The 23,424-nt window shown below is 37.4% G+C and overlaps 1 protein-coding gene across 1 annotated transcript; it reads left to right on the forward strand.

Moving 5' to 3' along the window:
• Nucleotides 1-1,547: 1,547 nt before the first annotated feature.
• LOC104086275 (light-inducible protein CPRF2-like) lies at nt 1,548-23,228 on the forward strand. Its single transcript, XM_070192202.1, has 6 exons — nt 1,548-2,044; nt 2,135-2,234; nt 12,967-13,171; nt 21,785-21,860; nt 21,936-22,061; nt 22,633-23,228. The coding sequence occupies exons 1-6, from the start codon at nt 1,580-1,582 to the stop codon at nt 23,029-23,031; spliced, it is 1,371 nt and encodes a 456-aa protein (XP_070048303.1). The 5' UTR covers nt 1,548-1,579; the 3' UTR covers nt 23,032-23,228.
• Nucleotides 23,229-23,424: the final 196 nt, after the last annotated feature.

The following is a 23,424-nucleotide window of genomic DNA, read 5'->3' on the forward strand; positions in this document are numbered from 1 at the left end:
AAACTCTGCTTTTGCAAATATTCATTCAAATCCGACCTCTCGCACCTGCGGAAATATTTCCGCTTCTGCGACATCGCAGGTGTGAGCCTTGATCCGCTCCTGCACCCCAATTCACCGCTTCTGCGCTTCCGTAGATGCGGCCCAGCTCCCCGCACCTGCGACTTCTCGACAACAGGACACCTTCGCTTCTGCGATATTATGTCCGCATCTGCGTCCAAACTTCCGCATATGCGGAAACACCAGCACCAGGCCTTCTTCAGCAATGCAACATGAGACGAAAATGATCCGAACCACGTCCATAACTCACCCTAGCCCCTCGGGACCCCGTCCGAACATACCAACAAGTCCCATAACATAACACGGACCTACTTAAGGCTTCAAATCACGCATAACAACATCAAAACCACGAATCGCACCTCAAGTCAAATTTAATGAACTTTTAAAAACTTTCAACTTCCAAAACTCGTGCCAAATTATATAAAATCAACTCAGAATGACCTCAAATTTTGCACACAAGTTCTAATAACATAACAAACCTATTCCAACTCCCGGAACAACAATTCGAACTCAATATCATCAAAGTCAACTCTCGGTTAAACTTATGAACATTCCAAACCTTCAAATTTCCAACTTTCGCCAAATCGTGCCGAAACCTTCTAAAAACATCTAGATGCAAATTCGGGCATACGCCCAAGTCCAAAATCACCATCCGAACCCAACGGGACCATCAAAACTCCGATCCGAGGTCAAATATACAAAAGTCAAACTCGGTCAACTCTCCTAACTTAAAGCTTCTAAAATGATAATAATTCTTCCAAATCAATCTCGAATCACCGAAAAACCAGAATTGACGATTCACACAAGTCATAATACATCATATGAAGCAACTCAAGACTTTAAATAGCTGAACGGAATGCAAATGCTCAAAACGACCGGTTGAGTCGTTACAATTTTATTGCAAAAAAGTCAAGTATTATTTAAATTTATCAATAATATTTTTGAGAGTTATTAAAATGCGCTCACATCAAAACCAACTTAGAATGTTCAGATGACAATATTATTTAATTTAGCAAATTATTTAGTTAATTATTTAATTTCCTTGACCAAATACCACATTAGTTTTATGCTCCCACATCACTTTGGAATCATATTTTGGAACTACCGCATTGATATCATTTAATTTAACAAATTATTTTGTTAATTATTTAATTTCCTTTACCAAATATCACATTAGTTTTATGGTCCAGTCTGGAAGTGAAACTTTCACATTTTTATTACAACCCACGATTTGAAACTATTACTTTTTTTTAAACTCCAACTATTTTAATAATATTAGAATTTTGGCGAGCTCCCTCCATTTACAATCAAGAGGTTGTAAGTTTTCACCTTTCCCAAACCCACTAATAAAATTATAAAATTTTTATCGTAACGTTGCACATAACTTAGCAGTTAGCACGTTTGAATTACCTTTGGTAAACCTGTGATGTGATAAAATTTGTTTTTTGAATATAAATAAAAATAAAAACTGTCCCCCGTTTTACTACAGCTTACAGGTAGAAGATACAGGCAGCATAGATATATGAGAAATTCAGAATTAGAGCTCAGATTTAGCAATTCACCTATTTGTCTAAGAGTCTCTCTCTCGAGAGAAAGAGAGAGAATGGATAGTGTGTTTTCTGTGGACGACATTGCAGACCAGCTGTGGTCATCGCCGCCGCCGATGCGGTTGTCTCATGAATTGGATTCGTCTTCCACCACGTCGTCGTCGAAGATGATGAACAGGAGCTCGTCGGAATGGGCTTTTCAGCGATTCCTTCAAGAGGCCACCGCCGCCGACACTACTACTTCCTCGTCTTCTTCGCAGCAGATCAAGGATCAGACGCTTAATCAGAATTTAATCGCTGATCAACCGAAGCCGCCTATGTCCAATACGGCATCCTTTGGCTCCGAACCTCCTCCGAATATTCCGATAGAATCCGATGAATACCAAGCTGTCCTCAAAAAACGCCTTGATTTGGCTTGCGCCGCCTTCGCTTTGACTCGTGTAATTTTTTTCTTTTGGGCTTGTTGTTACGTTATTTTGTTTTTTGCTTTTCTCCACATTTAGGATTAATCAAAGCAATTTTATCCTCAGGCCAACTGTGTAAAACCTCAAGATTCAGTTTCTTTGCCATCCGAAAAAGGATCACTGTCGGCTACTGCATCACAATCTGGATCTCAGGTTCCTCCAAAAGGTTAGGGTTACCAATTAAACTGAATATACTGTTTTTCCTTGTTTTTTTCCTTCAAAATTTATGCATCGCGTTGGTTTTCAGATGCTGGTGTCTTCCGCAGGAAATTTCTAGTATTGTTGCTTACTCTTGTTCATAAAAAAATTATGAAATTAACATATAGGTGTTTCACTATTCATTAGACCTGTGTCATTACACTTGTTAACCATTTGGACGACTTTTAAGGAAGGGTTTTAAACTTTTTTTGGAGAACAGTTTTGTGAAAAAGAAAAATATGTTTGTCCATTGTAGTTTTCTTTTTTCTTTTGATGAGTTGTGTGTGTAAATCTAGTTTTTAAATGAAAAGCACTTTCAATGCTGTTCATCATTTATCTTTTTTTTTTCTTTCCCGAAAAGATCACCTTTGCAAAAACTTGAGCAAACATGTTTTTGGAAAAAAAAATATTCAGAAAATTCCGAAAAGCTTTTCATGAACAAGGCATCCTGAAGCAAGCCTTTATTGGGAAGGAGGTTCAGCAGGACACAAGAGAGTAGCCATACCTTTTAAGCTAGCATAGATAGCAGTGGGAGATCAAACAAATGATTCATGCAATAGCATGAAAGAAGTCCTACTAAACTAAAGAAGCAGATGAAACATCGGGTCACTTTTCTCTTACCAAGCTTGCAAGACAAAAACAAAGTATTAAATTTCGGTGAAATGGAGTATATAAATGGATATGTGTCCATCATTCGTGCAATAACTACAGTGCATCGAAAATGTAAGAGGCATGATATTGTTCACCATTAAAACACGTTTCAATTAACAATGAGTGCAACCAAACATAATATACGTGCTTATAGATAACAAGGAGAAATAAAATCTGGTTTGGACCTCTCTTTTGAACATTCTAAATGATTTTCATGCTCTTCTTTAGTGTGTGTGCCGAGAGCGAGTTTCTTAACCACACGTTGCACGAACATAAGAGGACGACCCTAGGGGGATGGATCCTTAACCACACGTTGCACGAACAACTCACATGTCATAATCATAACAACCGCACGGACAACTCACGCGTTGTATGGACAACTCACCTGTCAATAATAATGACAACCGCACGGACAACTCATGTGTTGCACAGATAACCCACGTGCCGTAGTAATAATAACCGCACGGACAAGTCACGTGCTGTCAACCCAATCCATCACACAGAAAACATATACAAGAATACATGTATACAATCAACGGATATCAAATTGCATACTCATGGACTGATAAAGTAGCATGCTAAGGTATGCATGTGTGAAGTGTACATTTACAACTCAAGTCAGGTGAGTATGCCATACAATAGCGAGTATCATGTTCAAACAGAAAATCAAGACTTACACATGATCTCTAGCATTATTCGAGAAGTTTACATAACCATACAAACATATAAAGCATGATAGCAGAAAATATAGTATCCAAAACAAGGCATGATACAACCTAAAGACTACTTCGGTCATGAATCAAGCATAGTGCCCGCATATACGCTCGTCATCTCGCATATATGTTATTTCTCGCACATTCCAATTAGACAAATAATGTCATATCCTAAGGGTTATTCCCTCAACAAAATTAGGTAAGATACTTAACTCATCCGGGCTAGCCTTCAACCTCAAATCACATAGAAACCTTGCTCTAGCCCTCCAATCGCGCAAATCCCAGCCAATGCTCAACCAAGCAGGTCAACAATGCCATAGAAAGCATTTCCTATCCATAAAACCTCTATCTTTAAAGAATTTCCAAAAAAAATCCAAAAGTCAACCCGGACTTGCGTGCCCGAAATACAAAACCAATATCAGATCTCGATGACCCATAACCTGCCGACTCCAAATATGTAGATTCCAAAATCGAGTCCAAATCGGTACTTAAATCCCCAAAATGCACTCTCTTAAAGTGTAGACAAAATCCCCAAATTTCCTTTCAAAATTCCATGATTAAAGTGCATGAATCCATGAGAAATCAAGATATATAATCAAACCCAAGTGGAAAAACTTACTCGCAAAGTAGTAGTAGAAATCTACTCCAAAATTGCCTCTTTCCATGCTCCAAACCTCAAAATAATGAGAAAAGAACAAACCTCTGGATTATAACATGCTTCCCGGGCCTCTCGCATCTGCATCCCAAAAGCTCGCAGAAGCGAGCTCGCTTCTGCACCAGAAAGTTCGCATACGCGAACACTTCCTAGTTGATCATCGCACTAGCGACAATTACCTCCGCGGATGCGGCTCTGCAGGCGCGCACAAAATCCCGCAGGAGCGACACCCGCCTGGCCTGACAACACTCGCAAATACGCCATCGCAAATGCGAACACCAAGCCGTAGGTGCGCACTAGAATCAGCCATGCCATCACAGTGTTTTTGAGAGCGAGAAGCACTAAAAAGCGACAGGGGCTCGCCTCGCTTCAAAAGCGAAGCGCACACTTCATTGAAGTGAAGCGCAATTCTTAAAAAACATATTGTAAACCTAGCGAAGAGACAATATAAATAATCAAAAAGTTCAATTTAAAAACTTAAAAGTAGGTACCACAAAATCCTCCATAAACCATATGACAAGCAAAATCAAAACCACTAAATTACTAGAATCAACATCTTATTCTTCTACTCTTCTAGTTCTTCTTCAAGATTGTCGAAATCTTGAATTCCTCTATTATCTTCATATTGCTCGTCATCTTCTTCTTCCCCCTCCTCTTCCTCTTCATGATCACTTTCATCTTCGTCAATTAGGGATCGACTTGTAGTACCCACACTTTTTTCCTTCCTATTCAAGCTTGAACTTGAAGTATTCCCCCTTAAACCATAAGGGTTCTTCCCAACTCCACTAGCCTCCGCAACATCACCCCAAGTGAAATTAGAGTCGCCTTAAATATTTCTTCATCTTCACAATTTTTGGGAACTCCGGTTAGCCACTCATTAGCCTCATCAATATTGTCCAAAAGAATTCGATCAATTAGATTGCGGTGGTTGTAGCGACGCCTCAATGCTCTATTGTATTTTATGAACACTAAATTATGGAGGCACTTCAAGATTAATCGATTACTCTTCTTTGTATGAATCTGCAAACAAGATGTGTCAACTAATTAATAGGAGTTGGGACAATTGAGATATAATTTACTTTCTCAATACACGAAATCATTCTTTTTAGTTCTCACGTGTTAAAAAATGCTCCCGTTCCTTTCACATCCGGATGAACTACAAATTAAACTTAGAACTTTGATGGCGAAAATCTGTAATCCGGAGTCTCTGCACCATATTGGTCCTACCCCTCAACTATAGAAGTGAAAAAAAATATTCAAGAGTTAACAAGTATAAAAAATACATTAAAAGTTAGAGCTATAAAATATAGAAGCGCTCGGTCACCTGGCGACTTCGTCTTTCTTTGTTTAATAGCCAGTCACAGCTTAAAATGTCATTCAGCTGCCTTGTAAATAGCAAACTGATCTACTATCTTTTCTTCCAGCTCTTCATCTTGGGTCAACTTAATAACACACTCATGGAATCCCTTCCACACTTCTTTAGCCAGTGAATTATTCTCATACTGATCATGAAAGAGTGACGGGTTCAGAATTAGTCTAGCTGTATGCAAAGGTCGATGAAGTTGCTCCGTCCATCTTGAATCAATGATCTGAAAGACCTTTGCATATTTCTGCTGATCAGTGAATGATGCTTGAATAGCCTCCTTGGCCCTATCCATAGCTTCATAGATGGTAGCCCATTGGTGGTTTTTGCTCCCCATCCACCAAACGGAGTACTCTAATCAAATGACCACCAATTTTAAGAGCATCGAAGGACATTATTCCAAAAAGAATAATGAGTGCAACTTCTTCCCCCCCCCCCCCCCAGCTTCCTTTGCAAATTTACTCTTGTTCCATTCCTTTGAAATGAACAACTTTCTCAAATTGGCTTTTTGCAAGTGAATACTATGCAAAGTCAAGAAAGCAGTGGCGAACCTTGTCTTGCCCGGTTTCACCAAATTTTTTTGTTTGGTGAATCTTCTCATCATATTCAATAACAAGGGCCGCTGAGTAATATAAGAATGTACCCTAACGCCCTGGCCAAAAACTGTAGAGAAGGGTTTTTTCTTGAAAATGTCCCCGAACATTAAGTTGATACAATGAGCCGCCCATGGAGTCCAATAGACATTCGGGTACGCTCCTTGCACCATACCACCCGCTTTAACATTTTCACTCGCATTATCAGTGACCACTTGAACAACATTGCTTGGGCCAAGACGGACATTTTGATGTGGTCAGTGGACGCATCGCTAGCATCAATCGACTCGAGAAACAAACTCCCCTTGGGAGAATTCACCAACACATCAATAGTCATTTTCCCCGTTCTTGCCGTCCACTTATCCATCATAATGGAGCATCCATACTTGTTCCACACAACTTTATGTTCCTTCACAATTTTATTGGTCTCCTACTTCCTTATTTAGATAAGGACCTCTGATTTCATGATAAGTGGGGGGCTTCATTCCAGGTCCATATTGACCAACGGCCTCAATAAAGTCTCCAAAAGTGTCAGTATAGTTGGCACAATTGAAGGGGAGCCCAACATCATAGACCCATCGTGCAAAAGCTTTAACTGCACGATTCCTTAAAATGTCCTTGACAATTTTTTTGCACATCTTTTCCACTGCTCTTTCCTTCTGGCTTCTTTGGGAAATAACAATCTATACGATCTTTAGTCCTACTCGTACCCGTCGATCCATGGCTTGAAGAGATTGCATCTCTTCCCCGTTTTGTTGGAAGTGACAAACCCTCACCTTCTTCCATATTTTCATCATCATGATGACTCATTTGATTTTTTTGCTCCTTGTCCTTCTCAACAAAATTTTTTATTTCCTCCCTCACCTCCGGCGGGCATTTCGGACAACTTGTGACGTTTTTATCGCCACCAATAAGATGAAATCTAAAGCGATAAATTTCCCCCGTTGTATCTTGTTACAAAACTTATATATAGAATTTGTACTATTCTTCTCATTAACTTTATCGCCATATCGCCAAGCCGTGTCTTTCTCTTTCGAACTTTGGGACATTTTTAATCCCTATTAAGATACAAGAAAAACAAACACAATGAAATAAACTGAAAATATAACATATATATATATATAATAATAATAATTAACTTTATAAATTGAAACACACATAAAAAAACGCGCCTGCCGTAACAGTGAGCAAACACTTCGACGGGAAGAAGAAGAAAGAAGAAAAGGAGAAGAAAAAAGGAGCAGAAGAAGAAGAAAGAAGAAAAAAAGAAGAAGAAATTACATGGATTGGAGGCAGCTGGACGGAACCCTAACAGCAGCAGCGAGGTCGATGGAAGGGAAGAAGAGAAGAAATGTCTTCAGTTCACTTTGGGGTTTATGTTTTGTATAATAAAAAAAGACCCAATTTTGTTTTTAAAAAATTAACCCCTGACTGAAGCGAAGCGCTTCTCGCTTCTGCATCGCTTCTCGCTTCAACACCTGAAGCGTTCGCTTTTTTAAACATTGTGCCATCAACTCCCAAAAGGGTCCGGAATCATCCCGAAACACACCTAGGCCTCTCGGGACGCAGTCCAAACATACCAACAAGTCCAAATACCTAATCCAAACTTATCTAAAGGCTCGAAGCACCACAATTAACATCAAAACCAAGAATCGAAGATCAAATCATTCTCTTAACTTTCAAACATTCCAACTTTGCCAAATGCGTTCGAATCATACTTAGACATTCCGGATCACAGCCAAACATTGCACACAAGTTCCAATCAACTAAATGAGGCTATACAAGATCTCAAAACCGCAATAGGAGTCCGATAACACCGAAGTCAACTCCCGGTCAAACCTATGGGCTCTCCAATTCTTCAAATTACCAAACTTTCGACAACAACAACAACAACAACATACCTAGTGTATTCCACAAATGGGATCGGGGGAGGGTAGTATGTACGCAGTCCTTACCCATACCTTGTGAAAGTAGCAACTTTCGACAAATAGAGCCAAAACCATCTAGGAACATCCAAATCCAAATCAAGTCCAAAATCTCCATACCCATTGAAACCATTAAATCCCGATTCCGGGGTCGTTACTCAAAAGTCAAACCTTCAACTCTTCCAACTTAAAACTTCTAAATTGAGAATCACTCTGTCAAATCGATTCGGAACCACTCGAAAATCAAAACCAACCATACATCAAGTCATAATACACCATATGAAACCACTCGAAGTGTCAAATTACAACATGAAATACTAGAAATCAAAACGATCGATCGGGTCATTACATTCCCCACAACTTAAACATATGTTCGTCCTCGAACGTGCCAAGAGTCGTTCCAAAGCCATCAAATCATTGTATAAGCTCATCATACACATCCATGGATATCACGTCACCTCAATCCATACAAGCTCACTAACACAATCTTGACTGAAAATTCTTCTTTCAACATTAGCCTACAATCCTTAAAACCAGATCCCAACATCCGGAGCTCCCTCTAAGATCTGATTCTCGTATATACACTCTATCAGTTCCCACAAGTTGTATCAAGTCATCAATGTACTCCCAATATAACCACACAATGTACCGCATAACTCATACTCATAACATCATCTTCCGATCACATTAGTTGCCCATTACCAACCTCGGTACCGATAATATACCTCATATCAAATAAAACCTTGTGTCAAACCTTCGCAACCCTGCTAAGGATAAAAGAAACGTGTAGAAACTCATAACCACCCATCAAATCAACAACTCGTGGTTCTCCTGCCCGACAAGGACCATAACCAAATTATGAGCTGTTTAATGACATTTTTCTTCCATACCCTATCCCAAATCCGAAAGCACAAATTCCAGGTCCAGTAATCTCGTCTCACCTAATACAAGCTGCTTAACCGACAAGCCACACCAAATGCCACCTAGAACCACATACGGCGCAATCCGTGCACCTAACAAGCAACAACTCGATGTGGCTAATAATGGAAAGAGAACCAAATAAGAGAACCGTCCAACAAGTTCAACAGATACAACCACAAATGTACAATGCTATGAATCCATTCCACAAGGGAGAAACAAAACACATGGAATAAGCACAAGGAATCATATCCCAACATAACTACTGCGGCGCGCAACTTGATCCAAACGTATCAACCAACATGGAAATACCCATCGAGCCCAAATGTGCATACTCAATTAACACGTGTGTATCAATAGCAAGCACGCGAAATGCATGACCATAACCATTGAGAGACAAATAACACAATATACCACAGACAGGCAAAGCGCGACTGAGGTGCAACAAGCAATTCAACATCTCAAGAGCCATCTCGCTCAAATACCGCTCACAAGGCATAGTCAAAGAGTCTCGCAACCCATCCTAGCATAAGAGAGTAACACATGAAATAGATTAGCGCATGAATAAGATCACCTCTAGCCGATGACACACCCCTCGCAAATGTTGTGCTGAGTCAACAAATCCAATCCAGTGCGGAATACACATACCTATTAGGCCTACAAATATGCCCTCAAACCGATTCAATCCATTCCGATCAGGTGAATAGCCTTCCAAAGGTCCACAATGACCTATCCATAACACACATAATCAACTGCCTAACCCTTAACTAGCGTATTGGAGAGCGAGAAGCAGAAAAAAACGACGAGGCTTCGCTTCACCAAAGCGAGAAGCGTGAAGCGAAACACGTGCTTTTTTCATGTGAAGCGCAATTTAATACAAAAATAAAAATATTAAATAGGCATAGATAAATGACCAAAAACTCAATAAAAATAACATATTACGAAAATCTTTCAATTCTTAAATTAAGAAGTAAAGAATAGACACCAGAACTAGATAGTCAATAATCCTCATAAGTCATAACATATTAAGCAAATGCAAAACCAAATCACAAAAGGAGCAACATCCTATTCTTCAACAAGATCTCAAAACTCTTGAAGTGTCATCACAATTGAGAAGAGAAAAAAACAGAGCAGAATAGAGAAAAATTTAGAGCAGAACATAGAAAATAACTGCTGCAAGTCGAAGAACCGAAAAAATAGAAAAGAAGAGAAAAAAGAGAATAAGAGAAAAGAGAAGAGGAGTCGAGAGGAAGCAGGTAAAGTAGAAAAAAGAAGAGGAAGAGAAGAGAAGAGAAGAAAGAGAATAAGAGAAGAGAAAACTTACCTTGAAATAAGTCGCAACAGTCAAAAGAAGAGGAGAGGAAGAGATGTCGCAAGGCTTGCAGCAGTCCACTCGAAGCAGATGTTTTGGAAGAGAAGTAAGAATGTATTTGCAAAATTTTAAAATAAAACTGTAGGCAGTCGTCGACCTCGCTTAAGCGAGCTTTTCTCGCTCGCCTCGCTTCTCGCTTTTGGGCCTGAAGCGTGCGCTTTTTAACCCATGCCTCGCTTTAAGGCAGAAAAACGCAAGGGTTACGCCTCGCTTCTCGCTTAAAGCGCATAAGCGCATAAGCGCTCACTTTTAATAACACTGCCCTTAACACACGTTCACAGTCCGCATCCAAAGGGATAATCTGCCTTTAAGAAGATCCAATCTTTGAATCTCGTGAATACAAGAGTCTCTATACTGGATCTCTAACTCTTCCATCTAAATAGCTACCACGTCATTCATACACAATCACCTCGTGAGAAGCACTCCCACAAATCCTCTGCGTCGAGTAGCAAACCTGAACATCAATGGTTACCAACCATGCAATCCAGTAGTACTAGTCAAGCATCCGCAATTCAATATTCAGTGCATCTTCTACAACATACATCCTCAGGCGATACAAGATAGTGCTAGTATCCTCTTAAATATTTGAAATCTCCCATGTTGTCTAGAACTCATGACCTTCATTTCGAAACTGAACCGCAATCTTGTCCATGAAATCTCAATCCCACACGGCACAATGCATATATCATGCCAACATATGAAAATACAAGTCTCATAATCAACTCTGAATCACAAGTAGGATAAACACTCCATTAACCAGGAATCTTCTACTTAACTCAATCCAGGGGAACATTGCAATACACAATAACCCTTCCATACCCATAGAAGACATTGGCCTCAAGCCGTGGTCGAAACCATCGTGAGCTCATCGAAACCCATATGCACATAACCAAGCTATCAGAACTCAACCCCTCAGAATCAACCAAGTCACACAGGCTGCCAAACCCAAAAGTATTGCCACAAAACACCTGTAAAGCCTGTCATACCAATGGAACCGATCATTTCTATTACCATGCTGATCCAAACCACTGCTAAGCTGAGCCAACATCTTCATATTCCTCTTGACTTGTATTCAAGATAATACTTGTCTTTCCCAGTATACTATGGACCTTAATCAACACTCATACCAAGTGATCCCAATATGAAACCATGTCGTCCTAGGACTCGTAAATCACTTTATTCCCTCTCATGCACCCTATACTACCTCAAACCGAAATGCCTGCTTTGAAGAAACCTTCTTCGAATCCGAAGTTGTTTCTTTCACCTTTCTAATAATGCAATGTAGAATAAATAATGATATAGAAATACTGCAAGTCTCGGCATCATCCGATGCAAATCTCAGATCATAGCCAGACACAAATTCGGGAACCTTTAGATATCACATATGAATCTTGAACCTATTAGAGTCACCGAGAGTCGTCCACTCTGCTATAATCTCCATTGTACAGCCAATTCACGCAGAACGACTAGTGATCCGCCAGTACATGAATATCCAAAAAGAAGCAACCAAGCGAATCCCTTTCCTTGCACACTGCATTTACAATGAAATATCAAACCTGAGTCATTCCACAACCTTCATATACCAATAAAGCATATTACATCATGCATCCAACAAATCTCTTGCTCGAATCATCCTCGAAGTCATCCTTTTCAAGTCATAACTGATCCACAAGTATGCCTTAGTCCAAAAACTAATATAACACATGACCATGCGATCCGATCGTCAATAGTAGACTCCCCCACTTGGCTCGAAGCCACAAAACACATCTTCTGATATCCCACAATACTCTTCTTTCTTAACTGCCATTATCTCGCCTATTACTCAGCTGAATTCATCATAGGCGCATGTAGTACTAGTCAAACACACTCCAAGTTATCTGCCAATGCTTACTCATCCTCATGGCGGTCGTGCCAACTTCCTCAAGCGATCCGAGCTCTAATCATAACACATGTATGCCACTAGATAGAAGGAAAACTCTTCATAGAACCTCATAAGAATCACACAACCTCAAATAAATTTACTTTGACTATCATATTTATGCTGAGTGTGTTATTTCAGTACTTCTATTCTTCTATTGATTGTAATATATATAGTTAGAATAAAACTTATTTTCCTCTATAAAGGACAATACCCTAACATTATATTTTCCTCAAATTATGGTTCATGCACTAAGAACCCGATAGATCTGTGAAGTCCATCTGCGGAGGGAGGGACCAAAAACATATTAAAATTAATTGAATGCCAAATACACTTAGTTAAATATTACAAAAACCAAAATTGCAATTTTTCTATAATTAAGGACCAGAAATCCAAGTCTATGGTTCTTTATCCAAGAATACAAGGATCTCATCAGCACCAAAGCATGTTATGCACAACACATAAATAAGATGATTAATGAACATAGATATCCATTTAATCCAGGGAAAGAGACAGTGCATGTTGCCGTATTGATTTACGTTTAACAAGGTTGTATCTTCATTCTTTAGTTTCCTTTTTTTTATTGGTGCAGGATTTGGACAGGAATTGGCAAAAGTTCAAGATAAGGATGCTGATGAGCCAGTTGGAATACCCCCTTTGCCTGCAGTGCAGAAGAAACCTGGGATCCAGGTAAGGTCAACAACAAGTGGTTCATCCGGGGAGCAATCAGATGATGATGAAGCTGAAGGAGAAACAACTCAATCAACGGATCCAACTGATGTGAAACGAGTGAGGAGGTAATACAGTTTGCAACTTCATTTTTGTCACGTCTCAAATTATCCCCTAGACGTAATTGACACCTAGCTGATACCACCCGCCAGGCGAACCAACTCCTTACGCTTAACCATTTATATACAAATTGAAAGATAATATATACAAGGTCAAAAGCATTAATAATTATTAAATAGGAAATATTATCTAACCAAATCCAGAGTCGATTTATAAAACCAACAAGCTAAATTGCTCGGACACAGGTGCGGATCTAGAGATCGGATCCTTTGAGGTGTAAATTTTAAGATTCGGGGATATGGATCCTAGTACGGATACAGGTGCGGGGATTCAACTAAAAATAACTAAAATATAAAAATATCTCTAAATTATGAGAAATTTTGTGGAATACTTACGTATAGCTTGTAAAATGTGGATGCTTTTTTATTCTCAAGTTGTAGATAAGTAAATGATTGATTTCCTAGATGAGGCATGTTATTTTCTTCAAATTTACCCTAGTTTTGGTTCTGATTTCGGGAATGAAATTGTATCTCCACTCAAATTTTTTCATACGTCATTGTCAAAGTACCCAAAATTATTTGACCAGATCCGGTACGGATCCTATACCTACACCCATACTAGTGTCGTGTCGACACGGGTGCGGCACCTAAACATGCCGTTTTGGAGCCACTTAGCCAACAAACACTCAAACAATAAATCTCTAGCCCAATTCACACACTAAGACCATGGAGCATCTAATAGAGTAACATGAGTTTAACTAACGGGCATGCAAACCCCAAAACAAAGGATGTAACTGGCTAAAATTAGATAAAACTGAAATGGCAGCCTCCACGACTATTCGGTGGCTCATCTCAGCAATAGAATCAGCTCGAATAAGTTTGTTAGCCACTAGCTCTATTGTCAGCAACAATATTTGCATAGACATGAAGGTAAGGAGTGAGTTATATGTAAATATAACTCAGTAAGATCCTTGACCCGCCACTTTAAACACCTCTAGAACAAGTGTTAGACAATACAAGCACACACGAGTACAAAAATAATTGCACTGAGGTTATATCACTATATAATACTTAGTAAGTTCCAAACAAATATTCAACAAGAACACTATATATATATATATATATATATATATATATATATATATATATATATATATATATATCTCAGCACAATTTACGCTAAGAACTTGTCATAAACGGCAGTGCAAGAAATTAATCAAACACCTCAATGAGTCCACGACAACATATACAATGCTCCAAATCTATCACGGCGACATACATAATGTCCTAAATATATTACGGCAGCAAAGAAATAATTCCTAACGTCCCAACGTCATGTCACGAAGCCACGCCACACCACAAATCACTTATTAAATAATTTCAGCATTTTTTACAAAATAATATATTTGTGGCTGATCTAAGACCACCGATTCTGCCAAGGACACGCTCGTTCCACCACATGGACCAAGCAGACAAAACATACTTTTAGAACGGGTTTGAAAAGTAAGCACCAAAGCTTAAAGTCTCACTTACCTTGCTAATGATATATTCCCCAACCTTGCGACGTCTAGAACATCAATCAAACTGACTCCAATGTCCTCAATCTATGCAAACTAGTAATTAACAATGTCAATTATGCTAGTCGGGTCAAATCTCATTATCCCAAACTTTTAAGCTTATAGTTGAATCTTAATATTCCACCTATCAAATACCATATTTTTGAAGGTAAAGACATATCCCAATATCTCAATCTAAACCCAATATTTAATATACAAGTGCAAAATATTAAAATTCAAGTCCCAAAATAATATTCATAAGAAAAAAGTATGTGTCTGCACTTGAGACCGAAGCAACAATTTTATACATAATTCCACAGTTTTGAAACTCGCTAACTAAATTAATGAATCGTCACGTTGAAACCCGCTTTTGTATCCATCATGTACTAGTACACTTAATTATCATTACAATAACCATGTAGTCCTCTCGTCATTACCTAATGATTGAATAATCATTTTGTCCCCAAATTTAAAGAGGCAAAAATCGAACTGCATAAGTGAATTACTTCAATTTCCATAGCAGCTTTTCAAATTCAAAATTTTTATGTCTAACTCCACTATCTCACCAATCATTACAATAATTATTTTGCCCCCCTCAATCATTACTTAATCATTAAGTATAATTGATAATCTTTTTTAATTCAAGGTCACGTACATAGGTAAGGTTTAGATATATCTACATACCTTGTAACTTGACTTTCCCTGTACAATATTCCTCCGCAGTGAAAGATAACTCAATCAAGCTTGCCTTCTAACGTCTTCTTACCGATACAGTGTTTCCTAGTATTCTTTACTGGGTTACTATTCTTTATCAAGGAACTAACAACAACAACAACATACCCAGTATTATCCCACACCGTGGGGCCTGGGGAGGGTAGTGTGTACGCAGACCTTACCCCTACCATGTGAGGATAGAGAGGCTGTTTCCAATAGACCCTCGGCTCAGGAAAGCATAAGCACCACATTAATGAAAATATAGACAAGAAGGGACAATACCAAAAAGCCATATAAAAGCAGAATAAAAACAACAAGATAGTAAGGTGATCAACAATGAAAGAAAACAACAGATAGTCATAAAAACCTACTACCAACAGAAAGCGAGACTGCATGCCAATACTACTGTTATGAACACTCTAGACTACCTACTCTACTACCCTAATACTCGACCTCCATACCTTCCAATGAAGGGTCATGTCCTCGGTTAGCTGAAACTGCGCCATGTCTTGCCTAATCACCTCTCCCCACCTCTTCTTTGGCCTACCTCTACCTCTCTGTAAGCCCTCCACTGTCAACCTCTCACACCTCCTCACCGGGGCGTCTGTGCTCCTCCTCCTCACATGATCAAACCACCTAAGCCGCGCTTCCCGCATCTTGTCCTCAATAGGGGCCACACCCACCTTGTCGCGAATAACCTCATTTCTGATTCTATCTAACCTGATGTGCCCGTACATCCATCTCAACATCCTCATCTCTATTGACTTAGTTATCAAGGAACTAAGTCATAAAATTATATACTCCAAGCCCCAAGTCCAAAAACGCTTAGGGCTCACTTCTTTCATCTCTATTACTATCCAAAATCACTACATTGCTTACTAGTATGTGAATTATAAATTAGGCCCACTAACTACTTATTTGGTATACTATTTATATATCATAATAAATTCTTTTTTACTTGCTTAATATTTGACCAAATAGTTAGACATAAAATTAATTCTCCAATCCCATAATAATAAGTATATAAAAAAAATTCGACTTATTACAGTTTTTTCCCTGGTTGTAGCCAAACTCTTTAATACTAATATTCTACCAGTTAATAGTCTCTAATAATAAGTATTGAATTTTAAGGGAACTACATCTATCCTTTCAAATAAGTATTCCCATACTTTTAGGTAAATATAACAGATTATGAAAATTCTTTTGGTGTTTTATATTTGATAAAAGTTTAAAAAATGTGAATACATGGTATATTTATATTTATACTTATGAAGAAAATTCTGTTTATGTTTTAATATCGGAGAGATATTTTAAATATGTGGATACACTATATATGTGTAAATTTATAATATTGTCATGTACATTAGATGACTTTAATCTTACTTTAGCACTATGAGTAATCAGAATTATCCAGAATCTTTTGATTTCTCCTCTTCTCCGATTGTTTTCTTTCCATACCTTACAGGTGGTTTAAATTTTAGTTAAGGACAATATTTTTTTAGCTTTCTAATTAATACTTTTAGTGACCAATAATTTCACCATCTCCAAAATATTTATTGTTGGAGACTAGAGTTGTTGAAGTTGTTTGAATCTGAGAAAGGAGTTAAACTATCTGATAAGACCTTGCGGATGGACACATCATAATAATTAACTAGTGAGTATATCCGCGCTTCGCGCGGTTATATTTCTCATTCTTTGTTATTTTTTCGTCCAAAATTTTTTCCCTTTTCAGTGAACTTTTTACTATTAAATATATTATAATTATTACACTTAATATTATTTCTGTTATAACTCCAAAATATACGTTACTCATTATTTTGGCAATTACTAAATGTTTGCCATCCTCTTTGGTACCTATCATATTATAATCTTTAAGATCATGATCTTTATTTTAGTGAAAAAAATATAGAAATTTCAGTAACCAAGAGGGAGGAACTGACGGCTACTCCATCTACATAGAAGGACTGGCAGTGAGCACGTTTCCTTGATGACACATAAAAACAAAGAAAAGAGTTGTAGAAATTGTAAAATAAAATTTGTCATCTCGATGTCAAAATTTGTGTTGGTTTTTGTTTTTACACTTTTTTTTGTTTTTGACTTTCTTGTTCTTTTTTTGTTTTGTTTTTCTTTTTCCCTTTCATCTCTCCTCCTTTAATTTTAATATTAAAGGGAATCAATAAAAAGAGCTTACAATAGCATATATTCCATGAGGATCATTCCAAAAAAAAAAATTTAAATATATATATATATATATATATTCCATGAGGATCATTCCCAAATATATATATATATATATATATATATTCAGATTATAGAACATAAGTTATTGTCTTTACTTGACTATACTTCGGCATAGCATCTCCAACAATGTTTCGTCATGAAACTATTCACTTTCTGTTTTTCAATTAGATTAAATACATACACATGCAAAGAAATTATGAATACAAAATTCTAGTGTCTCCCATTACCATGTATAATAATTAATTTCTTGAAAACTCTATTTCTAGTAATCTGAAAGGGTCGCAATTGATTGATTCACAACAGAATATTGGCAGTTGTAAAGCGTACTCAACATGATATATAAGCTTCTTATTTCTTATTTGGCTCGTGAATAATATATTTATATCATCAACTATTAAGCCAATGGTCTATCAGAAACAGTCTCTCTGCTCTCTAGGATGAGGGTAAGGTCTGCATACCCACCACTCTTCTCATACCCCACTTGTGAGATTATACTTGATTGTTGTTGTTGTATATCATCAACGGTTGAATTCATCACAACAATGCCCCTGTGATACCATGAAAGAAAAGAACAGCTAAGGTACATGGGCTTGCTCATTTGCTTGTGAAGCTAATCTTATTTATGCCCATAGAATCAAAGAATTTCTGAATTTAAAGGGAATTCATTTTCCAATAATAGCAATTTCATCTTTTAGAAAAAGTTGAAAAAGAGTGGACATCAGACATGTATTCACATTTGCTGTTTCGCCGACTGACATTCTAAATTGCTATCTCAAACAACCAAATCAGGAGTCACTGCAGGGAGCAAATAGTTGCAAATTATAAGTGAAGGATCTTCATTAAAGCAACAGATGAAAATATGTGTATTTCTTTGATAATATAGATGAAATAACATAAATTATTTGCAATTCATAGCCACAAATTGAACTTGAAATATTGACTGAGAGAAGTATTTCATAATTTCAGTAGTATCGTTTTTCCGGACTATAAAACTTATTGTATTCTTGAAAAAATCACGTATATAAATGATAGAACATGCTAACACTTTCTTACATGAAAGAAAATATCCTAAATTCAGAATATGTAGCACTGCATTGAGGTCATAAAAGCAGTCTAGTACTCTCTAGTCTTCCCTTGTTAAGATCCTGAACCAACAAATGTGAAGACTTATTATGAACAACTAATAATACCAAGAAACTGCTCAAATAACTCAGACCCTGCCAATCCAAAAAAGAAGAAAGATGATGCAATGCTCCTAAGGTTTTATGGGTATTGTTAATCGAAGAACTCATTTTCACTGGTTATGCCTCCGAAAGACTTGATAATGCCATCCGAAGAATTTTATACAGCAATCAATAGGTTATCACCCATGATCTTTTGTTTAGCACCAGCAGAATTGATTTGGTGGCCGGAGTAATTTTGCACAGCAGTGGATCTTTATAATGAATGAAAGCTTAAAATTATTATGGAATTTAGAATTGGTAAAGAAATTAATTATAAAAGCAATGAAAAAAGATTACCATGGCGATCAAATGATGAAGTAAATGATTTTCATAAGTTTTACAAACTGCTTATTAAACCAATTTTGCCGCTACTTATTATCGTAAAATTTTGAGAAATTGCAAGATAGGCCGTTCGTATAGGATGTATAAGGGACGGTTCTACATCTGCAATATCCTTAGTAGACTTGCAAGCAGCATTAATTAAGACTCACGATCAGGATTTCCATGCTCTTCGGCAAAACAATTGCTCAATAGCTTCGTGAATATTGCCTCACTTTTGCTAGAGGAGTTTCTGTAAAATATATTTTATCGAAGAGTTGCTGTACAATGCAATCGTAGTTTTGTGCCTTTTTACCTAGCGAGACTCTTGGACTTTTAATATATTGATGATTCTTTGGAAACGGTCGTGACTTTTGAATGGCAAACGGTTATTGTTTTAAATCAATTTTTTGGTCTCTTTAATATATATAAGTAATAAGTAATAATTGAAGGGAAGAGAAGAATGAGGAAAAATCCAAAAAAAGAAGAAAAAAGAGAAATGTGTTTATTGGCCAAAGAGAGGTGCCAAGTTATCACTCTTTGTCCGTGTTACTGTGTGAAAATAAATTCCCCATGATACACTCTTCCAATAACTTTCATAGTCATTTCCAGTGAATTGCTTTATGTAGTGAGTGTTCATATGAAGGTAAGATATTGCAGAGTTGTTACATTTTCCTTTACATTTTTCTGATAGGTAAGTTGTCGTTATCATTGCATCCTCATATGTTGTGGCAACATTGTTACACTGTCCTTTACTAATTTTCTGATTGGTAAATGGTCCTTATCGTTGCATCCTCAGTTATTGTATATTAAAACAAGAAAAATGCCATGCACCGGTCCCCGTAAGTTACTGGTCTACAGTTCAAGTGGAAGGCTTAGAGTAAAAGGACGTACAAATACTTTGTGGCCTTTCCAAAAGCCTAAAAGCTTCGAAGTTCAGTGAGGATGTTCTTGGGTTGAAGGAGGACTGGTTCTCCCCATCTCAGAGAACACAGAATCAAACTACCAATTGCAGTTGCCTCCAGACAAATGGATCTTTCTGATTTACTTCCGAAGGAAAGAGCTGAACTTCAATGTGGGAAGGTGTCATTTATGACAAGATTACTACTCCCTCCTTTTCAATTTGGATGACACACTTTCCTTATTAGTCCGTTCCAAAAAGAATGACACATTTCTATAGTTAGAAACAGTTTAACTTTAAACTTTTCATTATACCCACTTTACCCCCGATGAGAAGCTTTTATAGCCACACAAATATCATGACCCCACTAAGCTTTTGCCCCTTAAGCTTTTAGCACAACATGTTTCAAAAATCTTCTTTTATTTCTTAAACTTTGTGCCAAGTCAAACTACCTCATCTAAATTGAAACGGAGGGAGTAGTCTGTTTTATGCAAGAACAAATAAGTCCTCAGAAAATGATATGGTTAGAGGTGGAGTCATGGATATAAGTTGTTTGGATTTGATTCTGTTTAGTAATATTGTGCTAATTGACGAAACTAGCGAGGGTGTCAACCGAAAGCTTGACCTATGGAGAAACACCTTAGTGTGCAAGGCTTTTAAGATAAGTAGAAGTACTAAGTACATGGACTGCAAGTTTCGTCAGCATGAGAAGAGCGAAGATGCGGTGAGACTAGATGGAATTGCGGTGCCAAAATGCAAATAATTTAGATATCTAGGCTCGTTGTTTCAAGAGAATGGAATGATAGATGAAGATGTTGCTCATATGATTAAACCAGATGATTGAAATAGAGAAGTGCAACCAGGGTGTTATGGTAAAGACTGACTATGTAAAATGGTAGTGAATGTTGGGCTGCTAAAGACATATCCACAAGATGAGTTGTAGAAATGCGAATGCTAAGATGGATGTGTGGTCACACAATATTAGATAAGATTAAAAATGACCACATTCGCCAGAAGGTGCAAGAAGAACACATTGAGGATAAATGAGAGAAGGTTGCTTGAGATGGTTTGTTTATGTTCCGCATCGACCTACAGATGCATCGGTCTTTAGGTGTGAAACTATAGTGGGGGAAGGTGTTAAAAGGGGACGGGTAGACCTAAAATCACATGTAAGGAAGTTGTCTCGAAAGACCTACAAATCCTTGGAATTAAAATAGACTTAGTTAAAGATAGAGCACAATAGAAGGAAAAAAAAATCTATATAGGTGATACCTATTAGTTGGGAATAAGTTTAGACTTGGTATAGAACTTCTATTATTATTATTATTACAAATTTATCTTTTTACTTATCAAAAAAGATTTACAAATTTATCTTTTTTAGTGCACTTTTATTTTATTTTGGTAATGCTGATGGTATGAGTTGAGCTAAATGAAAGAAATGAGGAATCATATCAGTGGCCCCAACTTGTTTGGGATTAAGGCGTAGTAGTAGTAGTTGTTGTAAAATCATGTCGAAGGTAACAAATTTATTGGGCATCCAAGAGATGAAGCTTAGTGTTGGTATGTTATATTTATGGCAAGTTTACGATGAAGCTTAGTGTTGGTATGTTATATTTATGGCAAGTTTATCTGGTTAGAATCCTAATTTCTTGTGCCAACACATTGACAGAATGCTATCCAATAGAGAATCAGCTAGACGCTCCAGAAGAAGAAAGCAGGCCCATCTGACAGAATTAGAGACACAGGTATGTTTCTAGGTCATGCTTTCAGTTAAGATTTACTTTAAGACTATTCATTTAATGAAAATTTGTTCATGGCAGGTTTCTCAAGTAAGAGTAGAAAACTCCTCTTTATTGAAACGCTTTACTGACATAAGCCAGAAATACAATGAAGCAGCAGTTGATAATAGAGTATTGAAAGCAGATGTTGAGACATTGAGAGCAAAGGTAAGGCTACTTTCAGTGTTTGGAGAAGAAAACAGGTTTAACAATATTCGTTTCATTTGTGTTGGAGAAAAGTAAGGTAAATATAGTTGAAAAGGATATTCATCTCAAAAAAAATATAGTTGAAAAGGATATTTTCATTGCGTTGTCATTTTTATCAATTGATCAGAAAGTTAAACTGAGTTTAAAATTCCTGTTACACTTTTGCTATCTCCTCTTTGTTCGTCATTCCATGCTTCTAGACGTTGAAATGCCTAATGTGCTTCTTAATCAAAATCTACCTAGCTTTATTTAAATTACACTTGACTCAAGCTTACCTCGTATTACTGCCACCTACTTTAGGATACCTAGCTGCTATAGACTAGTGGTGAAGAAGAACCATCCCTCCGTTAATTTCTCTTTTGCTTCTACTAAATAAGAGAACCTGTAGTAGAGAGATCTCGCGCATTGGGATTTTATTTGGGGAGAAAGAAGTTGAGTTATGTTATCATCCTTCTGTTCCATTATCTTTTCATTGTTGGTGTCTTTTTCTATTTGAAACCTGTAAACCAGTCCTTCATATACTGATGTGCAGGTGAAGATGGCTGAAGAAACTGTTAAAAGAGTTACTGGGTTAAACCCGCTATTCCAAGCTATGTCTGAGATATCCACAATGATGATGCCATCTTTCACTGGCAGTCCTTTTGACTCATCAGCAGACGCTGCTGTTCCTGAACAAGATGACCCCAGACATCACTACTATCAAGCACCGGAAAATAGTCATATGCCCAACCATACTCCTAGAATGCAAAATGGTATGATAGATATTCCTTCCATGGAAAATGCACATCAGAGTTCTGCAGCAGAAGCAATCGGGGGCAATAAGATTGGCAGAACTTCTTCAATGCAGCGGGTGGCTAGCTTGGAGCATCTGCAGAAGCGCATGCGTGGAGAAGCGAGTACTTGTGGAACCCAATGCAGGAAAGAGCAGTAGCGACTTAGTAAGCAGAGGAGTTAACAACTGCTAGAGATTTCACATAAAAATATTGTAAAAGATTACATATAATCACTTTGAAAAAATATATATCGTTCTTAGCATAACGAGTCTATCGGAGGCAGAAAACATGACTATTCTGTGTACCAATGCCTTTTTGATAGTGGGTTTATGCAAAATTTATCTTATCGTGATGACACCTAATCCCAACATGCTTGGTAAGCCAAACATAGAGTAATGCAACACAAGTGACAAATCAATAATAGCAAGGAGTGGAATAGCTGAAATCTATATAACATCCGAAGGATTGATAGTACAAGTCATGAGTCACTAAGATTTAGATTTTACAAAGCTAGTTCGAACATAAATACATGTGTTTGGAATATACATGAA

This window comes from Nicotiana tomentosiformis, chromosome 12 (assembly GCF_000390325.3).
Source record: "Nicotiana tomentosiformis chromosome 12, ASM39032v3, whole genome shotgun sequence".
Classification (NCBI taxonomy): domain Eukaryota; kingdom Viridiplantae; phylum Streptophyta; class Magnoliopsida; order Solanales; family Solanaceae; genus Nicotiana; species Nicotiana tomentosiformis.